The sequence below is a fragment of the Lagopus muta genome, chromosome 4 (assembly GCF_023343835.1).
Source record: "Lagopus muta isolate bLagMut1 chromosome 4, bLagMut1 primary, whole genome shotgun sequence".
Taxonomy (NCBI): domain Eukaryota; kingdom Metazoa; phylum Chordata; class Aves; order Galliformes; family Phasianidae; genus Lagopus; species Lagopus muta.
The window spans coordinates 46,611,373-46,629,462 of record NC_064436.1 but is presented as its reverse complement, the minus strand read 5'-3'; the positions used below and the strand labels follow the sequence as shown (position 1 = coordinate 46,629,462).

At 41.4% G+C, this 18,090-nt stretch overlaps 2 protein-coding genes and 1 long non-coding RNA gene across 6 annotated transcripts in view; 1 reads left to right on the top strand and 2 right to left on the bottom strand.

Moving 5' to 3' along the window:
* FRYL (FRY like transcription coactivator) overlaps nucleotides 1-4,023 on the bottom strand; it is a 155,817-nt gene extending 151,794 nt beyond the window's left edge. For 2 of the 4 annotated variants that reach the window (XM_048943373.1, XM_048943377.1), the window contains exon 1: nucleotides 1,534-1,711. The gene's annotated coding sequence lies outside the window, so the exon portion shown is untranslated. Of the gene's footprint in view, nucleotides 1-828; nucleotides 918-1,533; nucleotides 1,712-3,909 lie in introns of those variants that run through there. The other 2 variants (XM_048943375.1, XM_048943376.1) reach the window with 2 other exon arrangements.
* Nucleotides 4,015-17,207, top strand: OCIAD1 (OCIA domain containing 1). Its single transcript, XM_048943382.1, has 8 exons — nucleotides 4,015-4,492; nucleotides 5,217-5,301; nucleotides 7,040-7,093; nucleotides 7,534-7,581; nucleotides 10,613-10,742; nucleotides 12,894-13,099; nucleotides 14,164-14,313; nucleotides 16,766-17,207. Exons 1-8 carry the CDS (start codon nucleotides 4,058-4,060, stop codon nucleotides 16,801-16,803), a joined length of 1,146 nt encoding a protein of 381 aa, XP_048799339.1. The 5' UTR covers nucleotides 4,015-4,057; the 3' UTR covers nucleotides 16,804-17,207.
* LOC125692637 (uncharacterized) lies at nucleotides 8,125-10,605 on the bottom strand. The gene is made up of 2 exons (XR_007376791.1): nucleotides 9,842-10,605; nucleotides 8,125-9,431 (listed from the first exon to the last, which is right to left on the bottom strand). It is a non-coding gene; the product is annotated as an uncharacterized LOC125692637 (long non-coding RNA).
* Nucleotides 17,208-18,090: the final 883 nt, after the last annotated feature.

Below are 18,090 nucleotides of genomic sequence, written 5' to 3'. Positions count from 1 at the left end.
ATCCTGAAGAGCCAAACATTTTTTATTTTTTTTTTTAAACAAAGCTCAGTGGCATTCTTCTGCGACAGCATCCCAAAGCAATGTACCACCACCCTGCCTTCTGAGTGGGCACTGCCATCACATACTACCAGCCAACAGCCTCCAGGAGCCCCTACAAACAAAACAAGCTTCTGACACAGAACATTGTTCTCACCTCCAAGCACTCGACTTACTAAGCCTGCAAAGCCATTTTTACCTGGGGTTTGCTTTCTTCCTGTGATATATCACAAGACAAAGCAATGTGTGGTTTCCCACTGCTAGCTCATGCTTCCATGGTGCTTCTAAGCGCTGGAGTGCATTCTCAGCGCCACAGCAACAGTGGGGAACCTATAAAAGGCACACTGCAGGAACTTCTTAAATAGCTACAGGTAACTTCACTCAGTGAGCCACCTCACAAAGTACAGCACTCTACACGCTCCACACTACATTGTTCTTGCAAATGTGCATGGATCTTTTTGGCTAGGTCAGCAACCTACCAACCGACAATTCACTATTTCTAGCCTCATTTCAGTGCCTTATCACCTGATACATCCTTTGCAACGCGTGAAGCAGAGCTCAGGGGGATGCCAGCACATGAGTACAAAAGAGCCCACATCTTTTGTGCGTGCTCCCACATGCACTCAGGTCTCTGGTTCTGAGGAGACAGAAGCCCAGGTTCTCCTTCACCTCTGGACTGCTGCTCAAAGGGGAGCCAACAAACGGCTCTGACAACTTCTCAGCTTCAGAGACCCCCGGAACGCAGTTTTTGTTTTGTTTCGTTTTCTGTCTCCCATCCGACCTGGAACTTACCTGGCATTCACTACTGAACCACGGATTTCTGGCTAAAACACAAACCGAGCTGCTGCTTGCCGAGCGTTGTTACAGCCGAACAGAGCTATCACAGAACCAAAGTAGAGGAAGTACAGACATGAAAGCGGGCGGGCGCAGGGAATGCGGCCGAGCCCCCGCCGCACCTACAGCCACACGGGCAGCACAACGCGAGAGCGAAAACGAACCGGAGGTTCGAACCAGGCTCGGGCCTGCCGCCGCGCCGCGCTACCGGGATTTGGAGCGAGCTCCGCCCGCGCTGCCCACGGCCCGGCACCGCTGCCGCCTGCCGGGGCGGGGCCGGGAACAAAGCCCGGCTCGGGGCCGATGCCCCCGGCGCCGCCGCACGGTCACCACGAAGCGCAGAACCTCGGCCCGAGGAGCCCGGCCGAGCGCCTACCGGCCCCGGGGCCACCGCCACGCCACCCAGGCAGCGGAAGACGAGCGGGAAAAGCGCGGCGCGGTCAGAAAGGAAGGACGGAGAGAGGCGGCGGGGCGCCGTTACACCGCGGCGGCTCCACCGAGGGCCGCCCGCCTCCGTCCCGCGCCCGCCTCCGTCCTGCGCCCCCTCCCCGCCGTAAACAAAGCGACCCGGCCCGGGCGCACGGCCCGCCCTCGCGCCCCGTTTCCGTCGGAGCGGTCCCTCCCTCCCTCCCCCCCTTCCCCGCGGTCCCGTCGCCACCTCACCGCTCCTGCCGCGAGCCCGAGTACCGCCGCCTCGAGTGCGCCGCGCCGCCCCACAAAGCGCCGCCGTCGGGAAGCGAGCGCCACCGGGCACGCCGCCTGCTTTATCCCGCCGCCGCCGCCGCTCCCCTCCGGTAACTCGACGGCCCGGCTCGGCCTCCCGCCCCCCCGCCGCCCATTGGCGCGCGGCGCCCCACCAGGAACCGCCGCTCACTGGGGCGCGAGCGCAGCACTCACGCGGCACCGCCCCTCTGCCCCCTCCCCGTTGGCTCCGTGTGGCCGAGCCCGCCCTTGAGGCCCCGCCCCCCGGCGTGCCTTTCGGCCAATCAAAATGCCGCGCACGGCAGCCTCATGCGGTGGCGATAGGCTGAGGCGGCGGCCAGTCCCGCCCCGCGACGAGCGCCCGCTGCCGCCCTCGGCCTGGCTGCTAAAGGGTCCGCTGCCGCCGCGGCACTCGGAAAGCCGCCTGCCTTCGTGTTTAGCAGCGAGGTTCTCCCCTTTCCCAGCTGATTACTTGCCTGCTTTACTATGTAACCCTAATGATCAGCTTGTGGAGTGATTTACGCAGCACGCTGCAGTACCGCTTATTATCAACGCGGGTAAGGTCCTTACTAATTGAGGCTGTACGTAACGGCTCTACAGACGCTCGCTGTCGGTTCTCACTGATATGCCACAACGAAGCGTGTGAAGCACCAAGAAACTGACTCGTTTGTCACCAGCCACAGCGGCCTCAGCAGCACTCTGGATAGAAAAACCTTCGTTCCTCTTTAGGAGCAGCTGTTCTCAGCACAAACCTGCGACCAAGAATCAGCAGTCCCAGCTGTTGTGCTCCACTCTTTTGTCCACAGCTGAGCAACAGCAGCATCTCCAGAGAGTGATATGCCTGTGCTTGAACCCCGTAACTCTGTTTTACAAAGTACCACAGTTAGAAAGCAACTGATTTTCACACCTGCCATCTTCTCAGAACATAAGAAATCAGTTCATTTTAAAAATAATCTTATTAGTCTAAAGTTCATTCTTGGTATCACTGATATCATCACTCTGGGACATCATTAAGTCCTAAAAGATAAAAACCTTATAGTTATGGATAAGTGAGTTCTATTACATCTGAAATGAGAAGAGAGACAGAAAACTCAAAGACAAAATAAAGGAATTTGGGAGTAGTGAAGTGGGGAAATTGAATGAAAAAGTACTAATTTTATGAGACAAAAAAAAAAAGAAAAAAGTGTAATTATTTTCTTTAACAAAGGAGACAGAGAGGCATTTCCTCCCCATCTGAAGCTGTATGGTAAGAGAAGGAGCAGTCCATAAGCACATCCTCCCTTACAAAAAAAATGCAAGCTTTAACAATAAATTGTTATCTTTACCTAGAATGGGAAGAAGCATTAAATAAATTGGCTTTAGAAATGTATTAAATAAATAAAAATATTGCGAATTCATGAGATGAAGTTATTTTGCTTTGGGATGAACAGCATTCATACCTGACATTCAGGTGTCAGTGTCAATGAGTGTTTAATTATGTCAGGCTCGGGTGATAAGCAGAGATAAAGGTTGGAACTAATCTGCGTCATCAGGCAGAAAAACCTCATGCAAACTGGTAATTTACTTATTCTAGCATGAAAACTAAAAACATTGCTCCTTGGCTCCATCTTCTCAGGTTATTTCAAGAACCCAAATTCAGAAACCCATCTCCTCTAAAGCTTTTTTTTGCTATGGCACTCAGAACCCTGCAGGCAGTCACTTCTATCACTTCTCACACTCCTCAGCCCATTTATTCTGGGTCCTTACATGCTCACAAAGCATAGCCACATTCCGTACTAATTTCAGATACTTTGCATACACATTCCCTGCTGATTTCTAACACCTTCAGCCTCTAAACCTTGGATTTCCTATCTTCAGGCACAGGCTTTTTCTGTACAGTCATCAGGCAGCAGCAATTTAAGCCTCTTCACTTGAATTCCAGGGTTCAGAGACAAGGGCTGGCTGCAGGGATGGCTGGCAGGGAGTGGTGCATTCCAGGCAAGTAGAGGCATAACACTGCACCGAGAATTCGAGCAGCAGTACTGATAGTTTACAAGATAGCTTTTCAGCACAAACCACATTATCAGAAACATCTTTCTCCCCCCTCCTCCTCCAGCTTTTCCTGATTTCTCATAATCAGCACTCACTCACTATCACTACCATTTGAACAAGAGGCCTGCAGACTCTTGTTTCTAAACATGCTCCAGCACCATTAACACCACCAAGCTCAGGCAGCTGCCTGCCAGGCTCCTCCTCGGGCTTCGTTTAAATAACGGGGAACCCTGCATGCAGCCAATCGAGGAGCCTGGCACTAATAACGTGAACACCAACACTGAGAAAAGGAGAACAGCCACGTACCGATTACCTCTACAGGATTCACCACTGCTGGAGCTGTGCCTGCTCACATTTATTAGAGGGTGGCACTCTTTAAGAAGGCAGGAAACAAGATAAGGCACAGGAAGGAAATGTTCTCTATTGAAATTAATGCTTTGCGTCCCGCCTGCTCATGCGAGGCGGCCACACCGCCCGCACCCAGCCGTCACATCGAGGGAAAAAAATAATAATAACGAGAAAACTGCGAAGCAGGCACAGGCAGCGCACTGCCACACCGATACGAGGCTCTCCCGTCCTCCTTTCCTGTTTCCGCAGCGGAACCGCGGGCCGGAGGCAGGAAGCCTTGACCCGAAGAGCTTCCAAAGCCTACAGCCAGCCACCCGCCCCAGGCCAGCAGCTTCCAGGCCCTGCACTGGGCTCGACCCTGCGGCGCCTGCGCGGTGTCCCGCATTCACTTCCGGGTCGGCCGCTGCGCCTGGCGGAGGGGCGTCAGGGAACTTCCGGTCCCCGTTCTCCCGGTGCCGCCCGTCCGGGTTCGTTTTGCCCCCGCCCCGTCATGGAGGCCGGGCAGGGTCCCGGCGGCAGGGAGCTCGGCGACCCGCCTGAGGTACGGGTGCGCGTCTGGCGGGGCCGGTCCCGGAGGCCCCGAGAGCTGTGGGGTCCTGCGGGACTGGAGTTCCCGCTAAGTGCGAGGCGCGAGGCCGCGGCCCCTCGCTCACACGCGTGCACGGCGGTCAGGCTGCAGGCGGGCCCTGTGCGGCTCCGGCCGGCCCCTGGGTCAGCCGTGCCGTGCTCTCCCGCCCGCCGTGCCCTTGAGGCCTGCTCGTCATCGACCTTGGCACCTCGCCGCAGATTCGGGCCTCGGCGGAACGCGCAGGGACGGCGGGTGTCTCTACCCCAGACCCTGGCTGTAGGGCGTGCCTCTATCGGGCATCTCGCAGCTGCGGCCCGGCCGTGCTGGGTGCTAGTGCGAACGCACCCGTGTCGTGGTGTTGCAGCCCTGACAAAACGTAAGATGTTCAGTGAGCTGTCCAAATTCCTTAAATCGGGAGGCAGGTTGCAGAGTCCAAGGCTGCCTTTCCCAGGAAAAGGGAATGGTCTGGGTTTGAGCACACACTGAATCTTCTCTCTTTTAATCTGTTTTGCGGAAGTATTTTTTTTTCTCTGTTTTTGTTTTTTTCTTGTGACGTTTATAGGCAGGAAGGTGCTAGCTTCTTCATCATAGCTATGTCAAAGTATGGGCACTATGAGGTCTGAAAGTCATAAGTTTTTAGTTAAAGAATCCCCCTAAATCTTTTTGCTCTCTCTTTCATTGCTTTCCCCAACGAAAGAACACAGTCCCTAAGCACTATGTGCCTACAGAAGAGGAACGGAGGCTCCTCAAGGAGTGCGCTGAAGAGAGCGCCCGGTACCGAGGTGAGTCAGGTTTGATAGGACCTTTTCCCCCATTTTGACTAGGATGCGTTACATTGCTCTCACTAATGACCTGCTGTTGACATTCCAGCTTCCCAATGTTTTTTCTAAGATTTCTTTCATTCCTCAAGCACTGTAGTTTTTGCACATCACAGTGAACATCGAGGATGGTCTCTGATTTGTTAATCTTCCATTTAATTTCTACACCTGCATGGTTATTCATGGTGATTTTATGTTTGACTCAAAATTTTTGTTTACCAATCGCTGTTTTAATTTCTTGTTGCCATTTTGTCATGTGTACACCCACATTGTAGCATTTGTTTCCACTATAATGTGTATAACCTGTCTTTGATGTCCAGAATATTTATGCTGAGCCTATAAATCATTTCTGAGCTCTGAAGGTTAAACTGAATTCCCCTGCAACAAGTTCTGCTAGATTTTTAATGTAACTTTCTTTTTTTTAAACTTAGATTCAAATCTAAGCTGGCATTCTGTATATCAGAGAACTTGAACTTTTAGAAGATCTGCCCTAGCATCTCTAAAACCATAGGGTTTTAATATTCAGTGGATTGGAGGGTTATGTTCTCTTTGAAATGTTGCTTTAACCTTGCTTGTAAACCATGGAGCCCATACTTGTTCTTACATGTGACATCTGGTCATTTTTACCCTAATGCACTTACTGGGTTCCTCAAGTTTACATCTGTCTGAATTTATGAAGGAAAAAGCAGCAGTTTGCAATGTGTATTTTAGCATTGTTGTAAAAATTAAAATTCTGTTTATTTTAATATAGGAACTTAATGAACTCTAATAGGAACTTAATGGGCTTCAAAACACTAAGAACTTAGTGCTGTTTACAATAAAAAAGATCTCCCTAGACCAAGTTAATGTAATTCGTGTAGTCTTTTTGTAACATCTGTATTTGCAGACTTGCTTAAAATGTAATTTCATTATGAGTCCCTGCTGCCATTACCTTTTGCTTTGTCAACATTCATTATTTCAGTGTTATTATATCTTGTGTGTTCTTAGTTCTACAAATAGTTTCAAAGCAGCGTTATCTTCCAAATATTATAATTGCTTGAAAGCTTTTGCTTCTTGCTATCTCAAAGTGCTTCCTGCTATCTGAAGTCATTCAGTATGATAAAAACTGTTGCAAACAAACAATCAAGCAGATTGTGACAATTAGTAATGCAGTTCTGTGTTCATTGGCTTCTCTGCATTTGACCCTACCCCAAAGCTGAGTAGCTTGGTCCATAAACTACAAAAATAACCTGCTCTGTTATTTGATTGCTGCTTGACTCTTTGATTTGATTGACTCTTCCAATTATCTCATTTTAATCCAATTATTTTGTGTCTCTTGGAGAGCTGGAACTATTTAAACGTTCTCATATTAAAACATCTCTTCTAAAAGCCTGTGTATGCTTTCAGGTTTGAAGTGTTGTGTTTTGATGCTGGACCAGCTGTAGCCAGATGTCAGCACCTTGCCCCTTTACCCCAGCTGCAACTGGCTCTTACATTTTAGGAAGTGTGAAGGCCGAGGGCAAGATGACACGTTAACCTGTATTGCATAACTTGGAGCAGATCTCAAAAGCTGGAATTGAGAACGTTTCATAGTTATAGTTCATTAATTGTACATATATATTCTCATATAAATGAATTTAGTAAGACCTAGTGTTTCTCATTTTGTTGTACATTTTGTTAATTACATTGAAAATTGTGTTGAAGTAACTTCTCTTCTTCACAGCTTTTCCTTTGGCTGCTGCAAGCATGCTAGCTACTAGTTTCTTAATCAAAAAAGGTAAGCTGTAAATATGCCTGGTTTTGTTTTTACTCGCTGAGATAAAACATTTCTTCTTAATAAGGATGCTATAATAATGTTAACCATGAAAGTTCAGAATCTTAAGCAATATGGCGTGCAAGCTAAAGAAGGAGAACTTTAAATTAAAGCCAAATTTTTCCTCAGTCTATATTGCTCAACAAATACAATATCTCTGTGACTATGAAACTGACTGTAGTGGTACTCTGTGAGACATTAAAGGGCTAATTCTCAGATTGTTAGAATTGTATGGAGAATTCCAGTGTTAGGTTTTCTTGCATTCTTCTGAATGTTAAGTGTAAAAATGTTATCTACCACACCTGGTATTATGCAGTAGAATTTTAATTTTGTGTTCATAGAACAGTTAATGTTTTTTTCAACTTAATAACTTGTTATTTATTACTTTGATTTTTCATTTTCAGGCATTCTAAGAGATAGCTCAAGATTTGGCTCCTTTACTAAAGTTGCATGTAAGTAAAAGCTGTGTACAGATTAGCTGGCATTTGTGACTTGGTTCTGGAGTCTGTTACTCAGCTGTTACTCCCATGAGACCAGCTGGCTGACTGACTGTGACTTCACTCTGTGCTTAGATCAGTAAAACTGCTTGAAGATCATGCCTGCATGATCCAATATATCCAATGAGTGAAGTTCACCTCCTGCAGTTGATTCTAAATAACTTCTTTGTGATGTTTCTTAAAAACTGCATATAATATTGAAAAACAGCTCTACTGTATCAAGAGCCAGAGCAATTTGTCATATTCAAATTTGTGCAACAGATTTGGGACAAGTTTTCTTTTAGGCTTTCTATGAAGTTGTGAGATTGGAACTATTCTTGTCAAGTGTAATACGAAAATATAAGTTAAAAGCACTGTAAGTAGACATTGTATAAGTTTCCTTATTTTCCTTTTCATTACAGTCTGTTAGGGATCAATATTTTTCTGTGATGAAGTTTAAAGATGAATTGGAAATTCGTCAGAAATAAATTAATGCTTAAGGAGAAGTGTGTGTAGGGATGTAACCTGTTGCTCTTAAGCATCTATTCGGAGTATTACAACTCAGAAGAATGAAGTAAAAATGCTCTTTTGACCTAGCTTTTATTTCCATGGCTGTGTAAACTTTGCAGGAGGGAAGAAACCAACACAAGCAGTAACATTCTCTTTTGCTTGCACCTGACCTGCATTGCTAGCAGTTTGTGATGCTTCTATCAGAACGCCATTTTTGATGATTTTTGACAATATTTAGTGCTTGCAGTATCTGTTCAGTGTTTTTGCTTTGGCAAGTAAAGCTCTTTGATGTTGTATAAAAGTTTGTAGGTCCAAATAATATCTCCTAAAATCGGGAAAGTGCTGCTGCACTGAAGTTGGCTTGAAGGACTTTGCCAGGGTACACCCACCCCTCCCTTCCTAATTTGAAGGTCATTATTCATGTGCCTCACTTGTCCCATTCATGCTATTTTTGTGCTTTTTTTTTTTTTTTTCCTGGATGTTCTGTTATACAATTATGGGAAGACAGCAGTTTCTCATGAATGAATTTGGATTAACTGTAATAAAAATAATAATAATAATAAATTACCCGTTTGAATATAATACATGACAGTAAAACAGGAACTCACCATCTTGCCAATCTGCCCAGATGCAGCCAGTTACAGCCAGTTATTATCACAGTTTACTTCAGTGGGAAGAGGGCAAAAGCCATGGTTTGTGGTGAAGGAAGTGCTGTTTAGGCAGATAAATGAATGTGAGAAAGCAGGGCTGCCATTTGTTTATAGGGAGTTCTACTTGCTTTTTTTGAGCACTGAACAGTACAAACGTTTCTAATGAATAATGGAATTACTATTTCCTTGGCACCTCCTATGCAGGTGTTGCTGAAGACCATGCTCCAATTATTTAGCAGAACTAAGTTTTGAAATGGGCCAGACCAACTGTTCTTGAAACTGTGGCTGTAAGCTGTAGTACTTCTAGATTATCTTCAGCATACACTGATGGACATATAGGCTTTCATTTTCAATGAGAAGAGCTTCCAAAAAAAGTGTGTTGGTTGCGTTTCAGCAGGTAGCTGTGTGTGGGTTAGCAGATACAGTTCCAGTACTGGAATTTTGGGAGGATGTAGTTGTGGTTTAAAAGGCCTGAGTTAAGCAGTTCTCATTCCATCCTCATTGTCTAAGTCAGATGTGGCTGCTGTCTACAGGTTCTTCCTGGAAATTATTGCCAGCTCCACATGGTGTCTCATAGTTTTACTCTATGTTCCTCTTGCAGTGAAATCTGCTTGAAGGAAGCAGCACCGCTGTAATTATTTTTGTTTTCTTTTTCCCCCATGAGCTCTGAAACAAGAACACATGCAATTCTGAGTACTGGTGCTAGCTTATAGTTGATGTAAAACAACAATAAAACAGTTCAAGAGTTCTTTTTTTCTTCTAGCATTTTAAGGGCTTTTGATTTTTTCTGTCTGCACAGAAAAGATACATGTTATGTATCTTGCATTTCCTTTTCTTTCCAAGCAGTTAAACCCCTACACTTCTTGTCAGTAAATATTTGTAACCTATGCTTTTGCTTGTGGCTTTTCTTTCTCTTGGAAAACATTTTTTATCTTTTTTGGAAAATACGGGCTTTATAACAGGGATCACAGTTTCAGTATGGTAGGGTAAAATCCCCTGCTATGTTGGTTCCCAGGTAATATAATCGACAGTGTGAGGGTCTTGAGGAATTAATGTTACTGGTAATTCACTCTTACCTGTCTTAAGGATGATTTAGTCTTTAGCCTTCGTAGTTAGTAAATGCTCCTTGCATCTGAAGGGATCTAGTCCTCTTCTACAAATAACAAAGATTCTTTTGATGGCCTCTGAGCTCTGCTTCTTTGTGCCCACTCAAAAACATGAAGGATCAACTGATGGAAATCAACAGCTTTCATTCCTGAAAAAAACTACTGTGATTGTTCAGACTTTTATCCTGCCTAACAGATGAAATGTCTCATGCACTCGAAAGCATTTGCCTTAAGATTGTAACAGTTCCACCAATTCAGTTGTAAAACTAGTTTAATACTAGAGCCTAGTACAAAATATCATAGATTTCTTTTCATGCTTTTCAAGATCTATCTGTTTCAATGGATTCAATTCTTACAGTATTTTACCTTTGTTTACTCCTGACCATTTTATCATCTTTGACAGTCAGTTGTTGTTTTTGGAGCTTGGGAAAAGCTGATTAGAATTCCTTGTCACCTTTCAGTCATTAATTGTTATCTTAAATCACCTGATGCTCATGTCCTGTTTAAATCATTGCCACGTGTCTTCGTTTAGCTCTTGCATTTGTTTTTAATACCCTTCAAATGCAGAAGTAGTAAAGAGATGATTGCTGCATTTTGTTTTGTTTGTTTCAGATTGCCAACTGTTTTTATTCTCTTATTCAAAATGCTGTAGAATTCATTTCGAATTATTTATTCTAAAACTACATTGAATATTATTATTCAGTGTATAAAAACATCTTTTTTTTTCTTCTTTTAATAAAGTTGCTGGAATGTGTGGATACCTGGCTGGAAAGATATCCTACTTGCCAATCTGTAGCGAGAAATTTAAGAGGCTGAAGGACTCCCCAATAGGAGATGTTCTGCGACAGGCTCAGAGACACAGCTCACATTCGTAAGAATTTAATTCTCTTTTCAATGTAACACTCTTTGCTAGGATAAAATATTTTAAAGACCAAAGAAATCAAGGCTGTGTTGGCAGCTTTCAAAGATCTTCAGATCTGTAACTTCCCTCTTTCCCCTTCTGCCCCTTTCTACCCCTTTCTGGAAGCTGTATCATCTCTATCAATTAATTGACCAGCTATAAAAACACACATTTTGAACTCAACACATAAAGTAAATTACTTTGACAAATAGAAAAATAAATATTTTACTTATGAAAACGTATTCCCTGTAAATTAAGATATGTTGGTTTCCTGTAGAATTTACTTGTGGTAGTGTGACATCAGAAGTCACCCTCCTCAATTGAGAAGCAAACTAAGTTAACTGAAATAAAATAGTGTTACCTTCTGGAAACTTATCTCATAGTTTAGTTTGATTTAAGTAGGAAGAGGGTGGAAATGATTTCAGTGTTTATCGAAGGAAGGAGCGCAGTAAACAATATCAGTGCAGGAAGAAGCGTGGTGGTCAAACTTGTGGCTGTTTGTTTAAATCCTTTACATCTGTAACAGAGTTATGCTGTGCATATGAGAAACTCATCAAGTTCTTAAAACTATTTCCTGTTTTGTTCCAGAATGTTTTCTACCTCAACTGTTTTTTAATTACAAATTGCTTTTTGAATGTCTCACTTAAGCCCTTGAATTAAAATTGAGAGAACAGTCTTTGGACAGGGAGTGGTAGCCCTGCTGCTTCTCTGTGCAAAGATTTGTATGATGTTTATGTAGGACTTGATTAAATTCTTGATTACTTGATCAATTAATATTTATCAGTTTTGTCTGCAAGGTTTACCTTTATTCTGATTTTTTTTTTTATTTTATTTTTTATTTCTGATGAGTTTTAGCAATGACCACTTAATACATCAACTCAGCTGGTCCCTCTCCCCCACCATTCCACAGTTTTTAATAAGACTTTATCATGAGTGTTAGCTCTGCTCACTCCAGATAATCAATCATCTGCTGCATCGTTACACCTCCTGATCTTTCAGTTGTCCTTTCTTCAGTAGCTGAGAAATCCATTTTGTTTGCTACATTGTACTTTTTTTTTCTTTCCCTTGGTGAACCACGAGTTTGAATTCATTCAAATCACATTGTTATCCATGTATCCTAGCTTTTAAAGCCAGTGACAGAAATCGTTGCCCTCTTGTTTGTGGCCATTATACGTGTGCTAATTAACGTGTAATTCTTTTTGCAGTTAAAGAGGAGTAGGGAGCTAAAGGAGCTCAGTTCTTTAATGTTGAGTTTGCAAATACTTTAAAAATATAATGGAGAAAAAGATAGCTTGGCTGTGTATGTTTATGCAATATGACATGTGAAAACAAAACAAATATTAACTGCAGTTCTTTGTATGAAGTTAAATGTACAGCTATGCAAAAATTTAAAGTAAAAAATGAACAAAGAAAGACCATAGTGGCACCAAGAGGACGGCATTATTGATAGACCTGACACATTACTGTGAAGTGATTTATCAGGCCGTTCTGGGTAGGTAGCATCAGACATCAGTTTCAGGAGTATTTTTGTGTGATCTTTTTCTTTCAAGAGGAAATTCATTGATGTTTCTTCTGAAAAATTAATTCAGCAGCTCAGTAAACTATTATAGTTTTGTTTCCCTGAGACAGATCTCATTTCTCCTTTTCTTTTGTTCTGTGTTATTGATCAGTTATACCATTTGTAATAATAAATGCTTTTTAACTGCAAATTCTTCCTAAAAGATCTTTAGAAATAACTGTTGTTTGCACGTTATAGCTTGTTACAAGGACACACCCTGTACTATTTGTGTCTGTTGTGTTTTTTCTGTCTGAAGAGTCCCTGAGGAAAAGGATTGTCATTTCTGTGTTTTAAAGTGCAAAACACTTTCTCTTGTCTTCTGATTTGGGGCTGTGAGTTAGGCTTTTGGGAAGAATCAAAGACTGTTGGGGAAGGATATATAGAGATTTTTGCAGTGTTTTAAGAGAATACCATTTTTTAAGGCAGTTCAGTTAATTTTATTGAAAACTAAATCGTTAGACAGGGTAAGCTCAACGTTCTTGAGCTGCACATAATGTTACTCATATATTTTCATTTTAACTTTAGCTTTCAGTATTTAATGGTTTTTTTGTATTATTTTTCAGCCATTCCAGTCGAAAATCTGAATTTTCAGATATGCCTTCTCAGTCATTTACTGAGTCTTCTCCAAAAGCTGGATTCCCACTGTCTTCTGGCTATTCAGACGATTACAGTTCCACAGATAGAGCCCTCTCTAGTTATGAGCCCGTTCCATTCAGTGCTTCCCTGAATGAATCTTCACCTACAGGAATTACCGATTATAATGTTCAAGGTGGGATCTGTCTGAATATTTAGCAATTTGCAGTACTCTTGCCTTTCTCTTAGCTCTCTCAGTAAAATTGATTTCATCCCATGAAGTCATACATGGCATAATAGTGTTTTTTAGTGAAACACCTTGAAGTTCCTAGAATTGTTTTGAGACAGAAGGCAAATACATGTATTATTTTCTAACTGTAAGCCAAATGCAGGTGCTTTTCTATTTTGTATTTTGTAATTGCAAGTAAATGAATTTGCAAGGGTTAGTCTCTTAGGAAACTCGACCTCAGAGTACATGTTCTGACTTGAAGCTCTTTTTTATTTAAATTAAGATGAATGTGCCAGCCTTTTCATTGTGCTACATAAGCCATAGTCTCTACCGTTTATCTGCTTGCCTTTCAGAATTATTTAATTTTCACTAATGATGGTACTTTAACTGGATACTGCTGGTTCCATGACTTAAAGCTGTGTTTTTGTTTTTTATTTTTAATGTGATGAACGTTTAAGTTCTCTGAGAACTGAATGCAGGTTGTGTTCTCTCACGTGACAGCTGATTTTCTCATGGAGAAGTAAAAGGGTTCTAAAGTAGTGTTCTGTGCAGCTGTTCCCATCAGTCCAGTATGAACTGTGTGCTTTACTATTGCAAGGGAAACGCTGTTCTGAAGTCTGGCCTCTGTGATACACAAAGGAGTCTGTTGCTACGCAATGCAGAGTTGCATATTTTGAATTAGTTTGGATTCTCAATTTCTTAATGGAAAATGTTTTGTTTCACACAAAACAAAAACAAACTTTTTGTGCAACTCACTTTTAGTTATATAAAAGTTTCCTATGTTGATGTGTCAAGGGAATTATAATAATACTTCATCACAAATAGCAATGATTTCTAAAGCCTTAATTTATAGAACCAAGATTCTGCATTACAAACATAAATTGAAGTGTAATCAAGTGACGTATGATGGTTGTTGTTCTCATCCTTTGAATTTAAAAGGCTTACCAAAAACACTTTTGGTGTTTGGAAGAGGCTGTGGACAAGTTTTGTTGTGTGATGCCATTTCTGATGTTTTTGTGTTGTGTTTGTAGAAGCTCCTCCAATTCCAGAAGAAAGTCGTAAAAAAAAAAGTGTCACATATGAAGAATTAAGGAATAAACACAGGGAGACATATGAAGTAATGTCACCACTGAAGGCAGAAACTGCAAGCAAATTTCCCCAGGAAAGACCAGTTAAGGAAGGTACTGTGCTGATTTACACCAATACGTGGTAAATTCAAACAGTAGCAATAATTTTAAAGATAGTTACAAACCCAAAGAACCCAAAGTTCAATTGTGCCTGCCCTTTGAAAAGCTTACAGTTGCAGTGTCTCCAGGTATGTGATATGCAATAGGGTCTTATCAGAAATACCCATCTTCCAATAGCAAATAATAATTCTTTTTCTCTAGCTTGGTGCCAGACTCCGAAAATCTCATCTTTTTTTTTTTTTTTTTAATGTATTTATTTTATTTTTTTAATACACTGAGCAATGTGTTTCAACAGAGAATTCTCTGAACTCTGAGCTTTACTGAAGAGTTTTAGCTATGGAAGGGGGGGGTGTGTGTTTCAGATAGCATTGTTCTCAAAGAATAGAGTACAGTTGATGGTTTCGGAGTGGGGGGTATTTATGAATTGTTTCTTGTGGAATTAGTTCATTTCTATAGCAGTATTGTTTGTAGAGATTCATTATTCTACATTAAAATGCAAAGGAAGGAAGCAGTATTTAGCAACAGTATCGAGATTTGTTTCCACAATGAGAAACAAAAGTATACACAACAAAATAAGAATGCAGTGCTCTGAAGAATAAGACTCCAATCGACTTTCTGACTTGAACAGTTGTTTTTAAAAGGAGACATCAGTAGCAGTTCATACTTACCTGCTCTAGAATTGTATTATTTAGTGTGACAGCTGTAGAAAAAGATATTACCAGTGTAAGTGTTTTACCAGACTGCAGGACTATTAAGCTATTATCATTTGGTTTTGTATGCAGCAAAACCAAATGTCTTCTCAATGATAATGCAAAACAATTTGTAAGAATAGATAAGGTCACCTATTGGGCATATTAGGTTGTAATAAATATATAAAAGGTGTGTAAATGCAAAAAGATCTGAAGCAGTAATAGTAAACCTTGGAACAATGATATTTAGGAGTGTCAGTCTGTTATATACTTGTGAAATACTTTTTCCAGATTGTTTGCCTTTAGAAAGTCTTCTAGTCATGAAATAAAATTGAAATTATTGGGCAAAGACTGAATTACATCATTAAGAGAATAACAGCCTTTTTTTTTTCTTTATTACGTGACTACACTGAACTACACTGAGTAATGCTTGAGATTTGTAAATAAACTTTTATGAGTACCTTATTTCCATTGTTAGGAAAAAAAAGTAAGAAGGGAGTACAAAATTTGAGAAATGTTCTGTAAGTGGAGGCACATTTGAATCTGTAGCTAAGGGATTCTGATATTGTGAGCTAAAAATCTGTTAAAGCTTCTTGTACCATATGGGACACGTTACTTGTTATGTACATCTTTGTGCATCCTGATTCCTTACCCCTTTGTTCACCTCCTGTATCTGTATCCAGACCCAGACTGCCAATAGGAGACAGAGGTTTCTGTCTTCTGTGGCAAGGACAGAAGAGGAAACTAACCATGCTTAAGCCAGTTGTAAGCAGTCTCTAGCTTCCATCTGCTGGTGCTTTTTCTTTTCCCTTTGTTATAGCAGTATGAATTTGTGTAGCTGCACGGTGAATTGGACTGGACCATTCCAGTCAACAAATGAGCTGTGGTGAAAGGAACTGGAAATCAAATTAGTTGGAGGCAGCTTCTCATGTGCCTCACCTGCAATATCAATCTGCTTAAAACAGATTTGTCAGTGTGTTATGCTAAGTTTGCTGTCTTCTCATTGAAACAAGGACAGTACGCTGTTCTGTTCCACTGCTTCTACTGTAGATAGGTGTTAATAACTGGGCTTAGTAACTAAACTGCAAGTCAGTTTGTAAAGAGTGCCTAACTAGCATCAGCGTTCTTCCTGTATCATATAGTTCTATCTCTACACTGTCAGCAATGGCAGACAGTTACAGACACTTTCCAGTTCACTTTCAGGAGAGCATCTTTTCACTTACTGTCCATTTTTCAGTTATGCACAATGTATCTGAGTAAATTCTTCAAGACCAGTAGCCTGTTTTTTCCCCCCTGACTCGCTTATATACTAAAGGAAGCTGCCAAATAATAATGGCTGAGTGGTTTCCTAGTAGGGAGTGCTGATTTCACTTTGTTTGTGTTTTGAACTATCCTGAATCCATCCAATTGTGCACGTAGCTATATTATGTAGCCACATACTTCTCGAAACATTTCTTGCCTGTTTCCTCCAATTGTCTTTGTTTCATCCACGTGTTCCATTTGTTTCCAAGTAGTTACAAGTTCTGCAGGGCAGGAATGAGCACAGTGGGCCTCTGGACTGAGGGTAAATTCTTAAAGAATAACAAATGAGCTCTTCTTCCCATTTATTCAAAAGTATCTTTAATTACATACCTGTTGTGCTGTGACTGACACTCTCCCCACTCAGCACTTTCAATGACAGTGCACCATACCTTCTGACACTGTAATTTTTGCACTTCAAACTAATAACATGGTTACTGTTTCTTTCTCTTCTTTAGTTAAAGTAAATAAATATGGAGACACCTGGGACGAGTAAGAACTGGATGAAGAACTGAGGAAAATTCTCTTCTGTCAGCTCAGTTCAGTTTCATCTGTATTAGTCATGGATGCTGGCACGTTTAGTGTGTTCTGCCAATCAAAGTTATTAATAAATTAGGAGAAAATCTCGACTTGCCAGAAGATGTAAAAGAATATATTTAGGCTTAACGTCATTTTTTGTTTTGCATAAATGGTGAGCCAGGCTGCTGTGAGGTGTCATGATTGTAAACCATTTGTGCTATTATTTAAGAATGAAGAAGGTAACTAGCAATAACTAATATAAGTGTATAAGAAAGGGTAAAATGTATGTAAATAAAAGCAATTGCTTGTATTGGGATGGGAAAAATGTCAAAATCCTCTGAAATTTTCAAGATTTGCATTAAAAGGTACCTGTAGAAATAACCTCTCACATTCTTGTGTTTGAAAATGATGTGTTGGAAACATTTTATCATACTTAATAATGTTTGGAATAATACTGAATTATTTGGAGAAAAAAGGCTGAGGAACCTAGCCAGATACATGAGTAAGCATACTGAATTGGACTTTGCCTTTTTCAAAAGTGTTTCAGGGTGACAGCATTGTATTTGGACTGTTGTTCTGACTTGCACGTGTTGCACATTTAAGTGGAAGGCTAGACCAGACAGACTGGTAAAAATGTAAATGATATCTTGACTGTTAGAGTTAATTCTTGTGCATTATATCTTACTTCTCCATTTGTGAATGTCATGAGAAAAAAAAAAAACCAACGTGAAACTGTTGATCCTGAGCAATGGAGCAGTTAGCTGTCAGAACAGAGCTGCATTGGCAAAACTACTGAAAAGTATTCTCTAGTGTATGCATCATCTGCTGTGTCTCAGTCAAAATACTAATATGTTATCTTCTGTCCATTTGAGTTCTCTCATTTTCAGCTATGCTGTTTAATCTGACAGCATTGTGTTTCTTTGGGCTCTTTGGCAATAGGTGAGCAAAAGCCGTGGTGAAGTTAATAGTGTAAAGCATTCCTGACATCTTTATTAGAGATGAAAAATAGCCTACTAAAAAGAAAACTATTGAAGATTTCATTGATTTAGTGGACTCACAGCAGAGCGACATGAGAAGATTGTTTTGGGTAGGGAAGAGCCATCAGCTGGAATGAGGGGGAAAAATGAGGAAAAGATGAGAAAATACTTTCAGAGAGAAATTCCATTTATAATCATCAAAACATGAAGATTGCTTTCAGATAAGTTCATTGTTATTTTTAATCTAATCAGGTAAGTTTCAAGATGTATCAGAAATGTAACTCAGA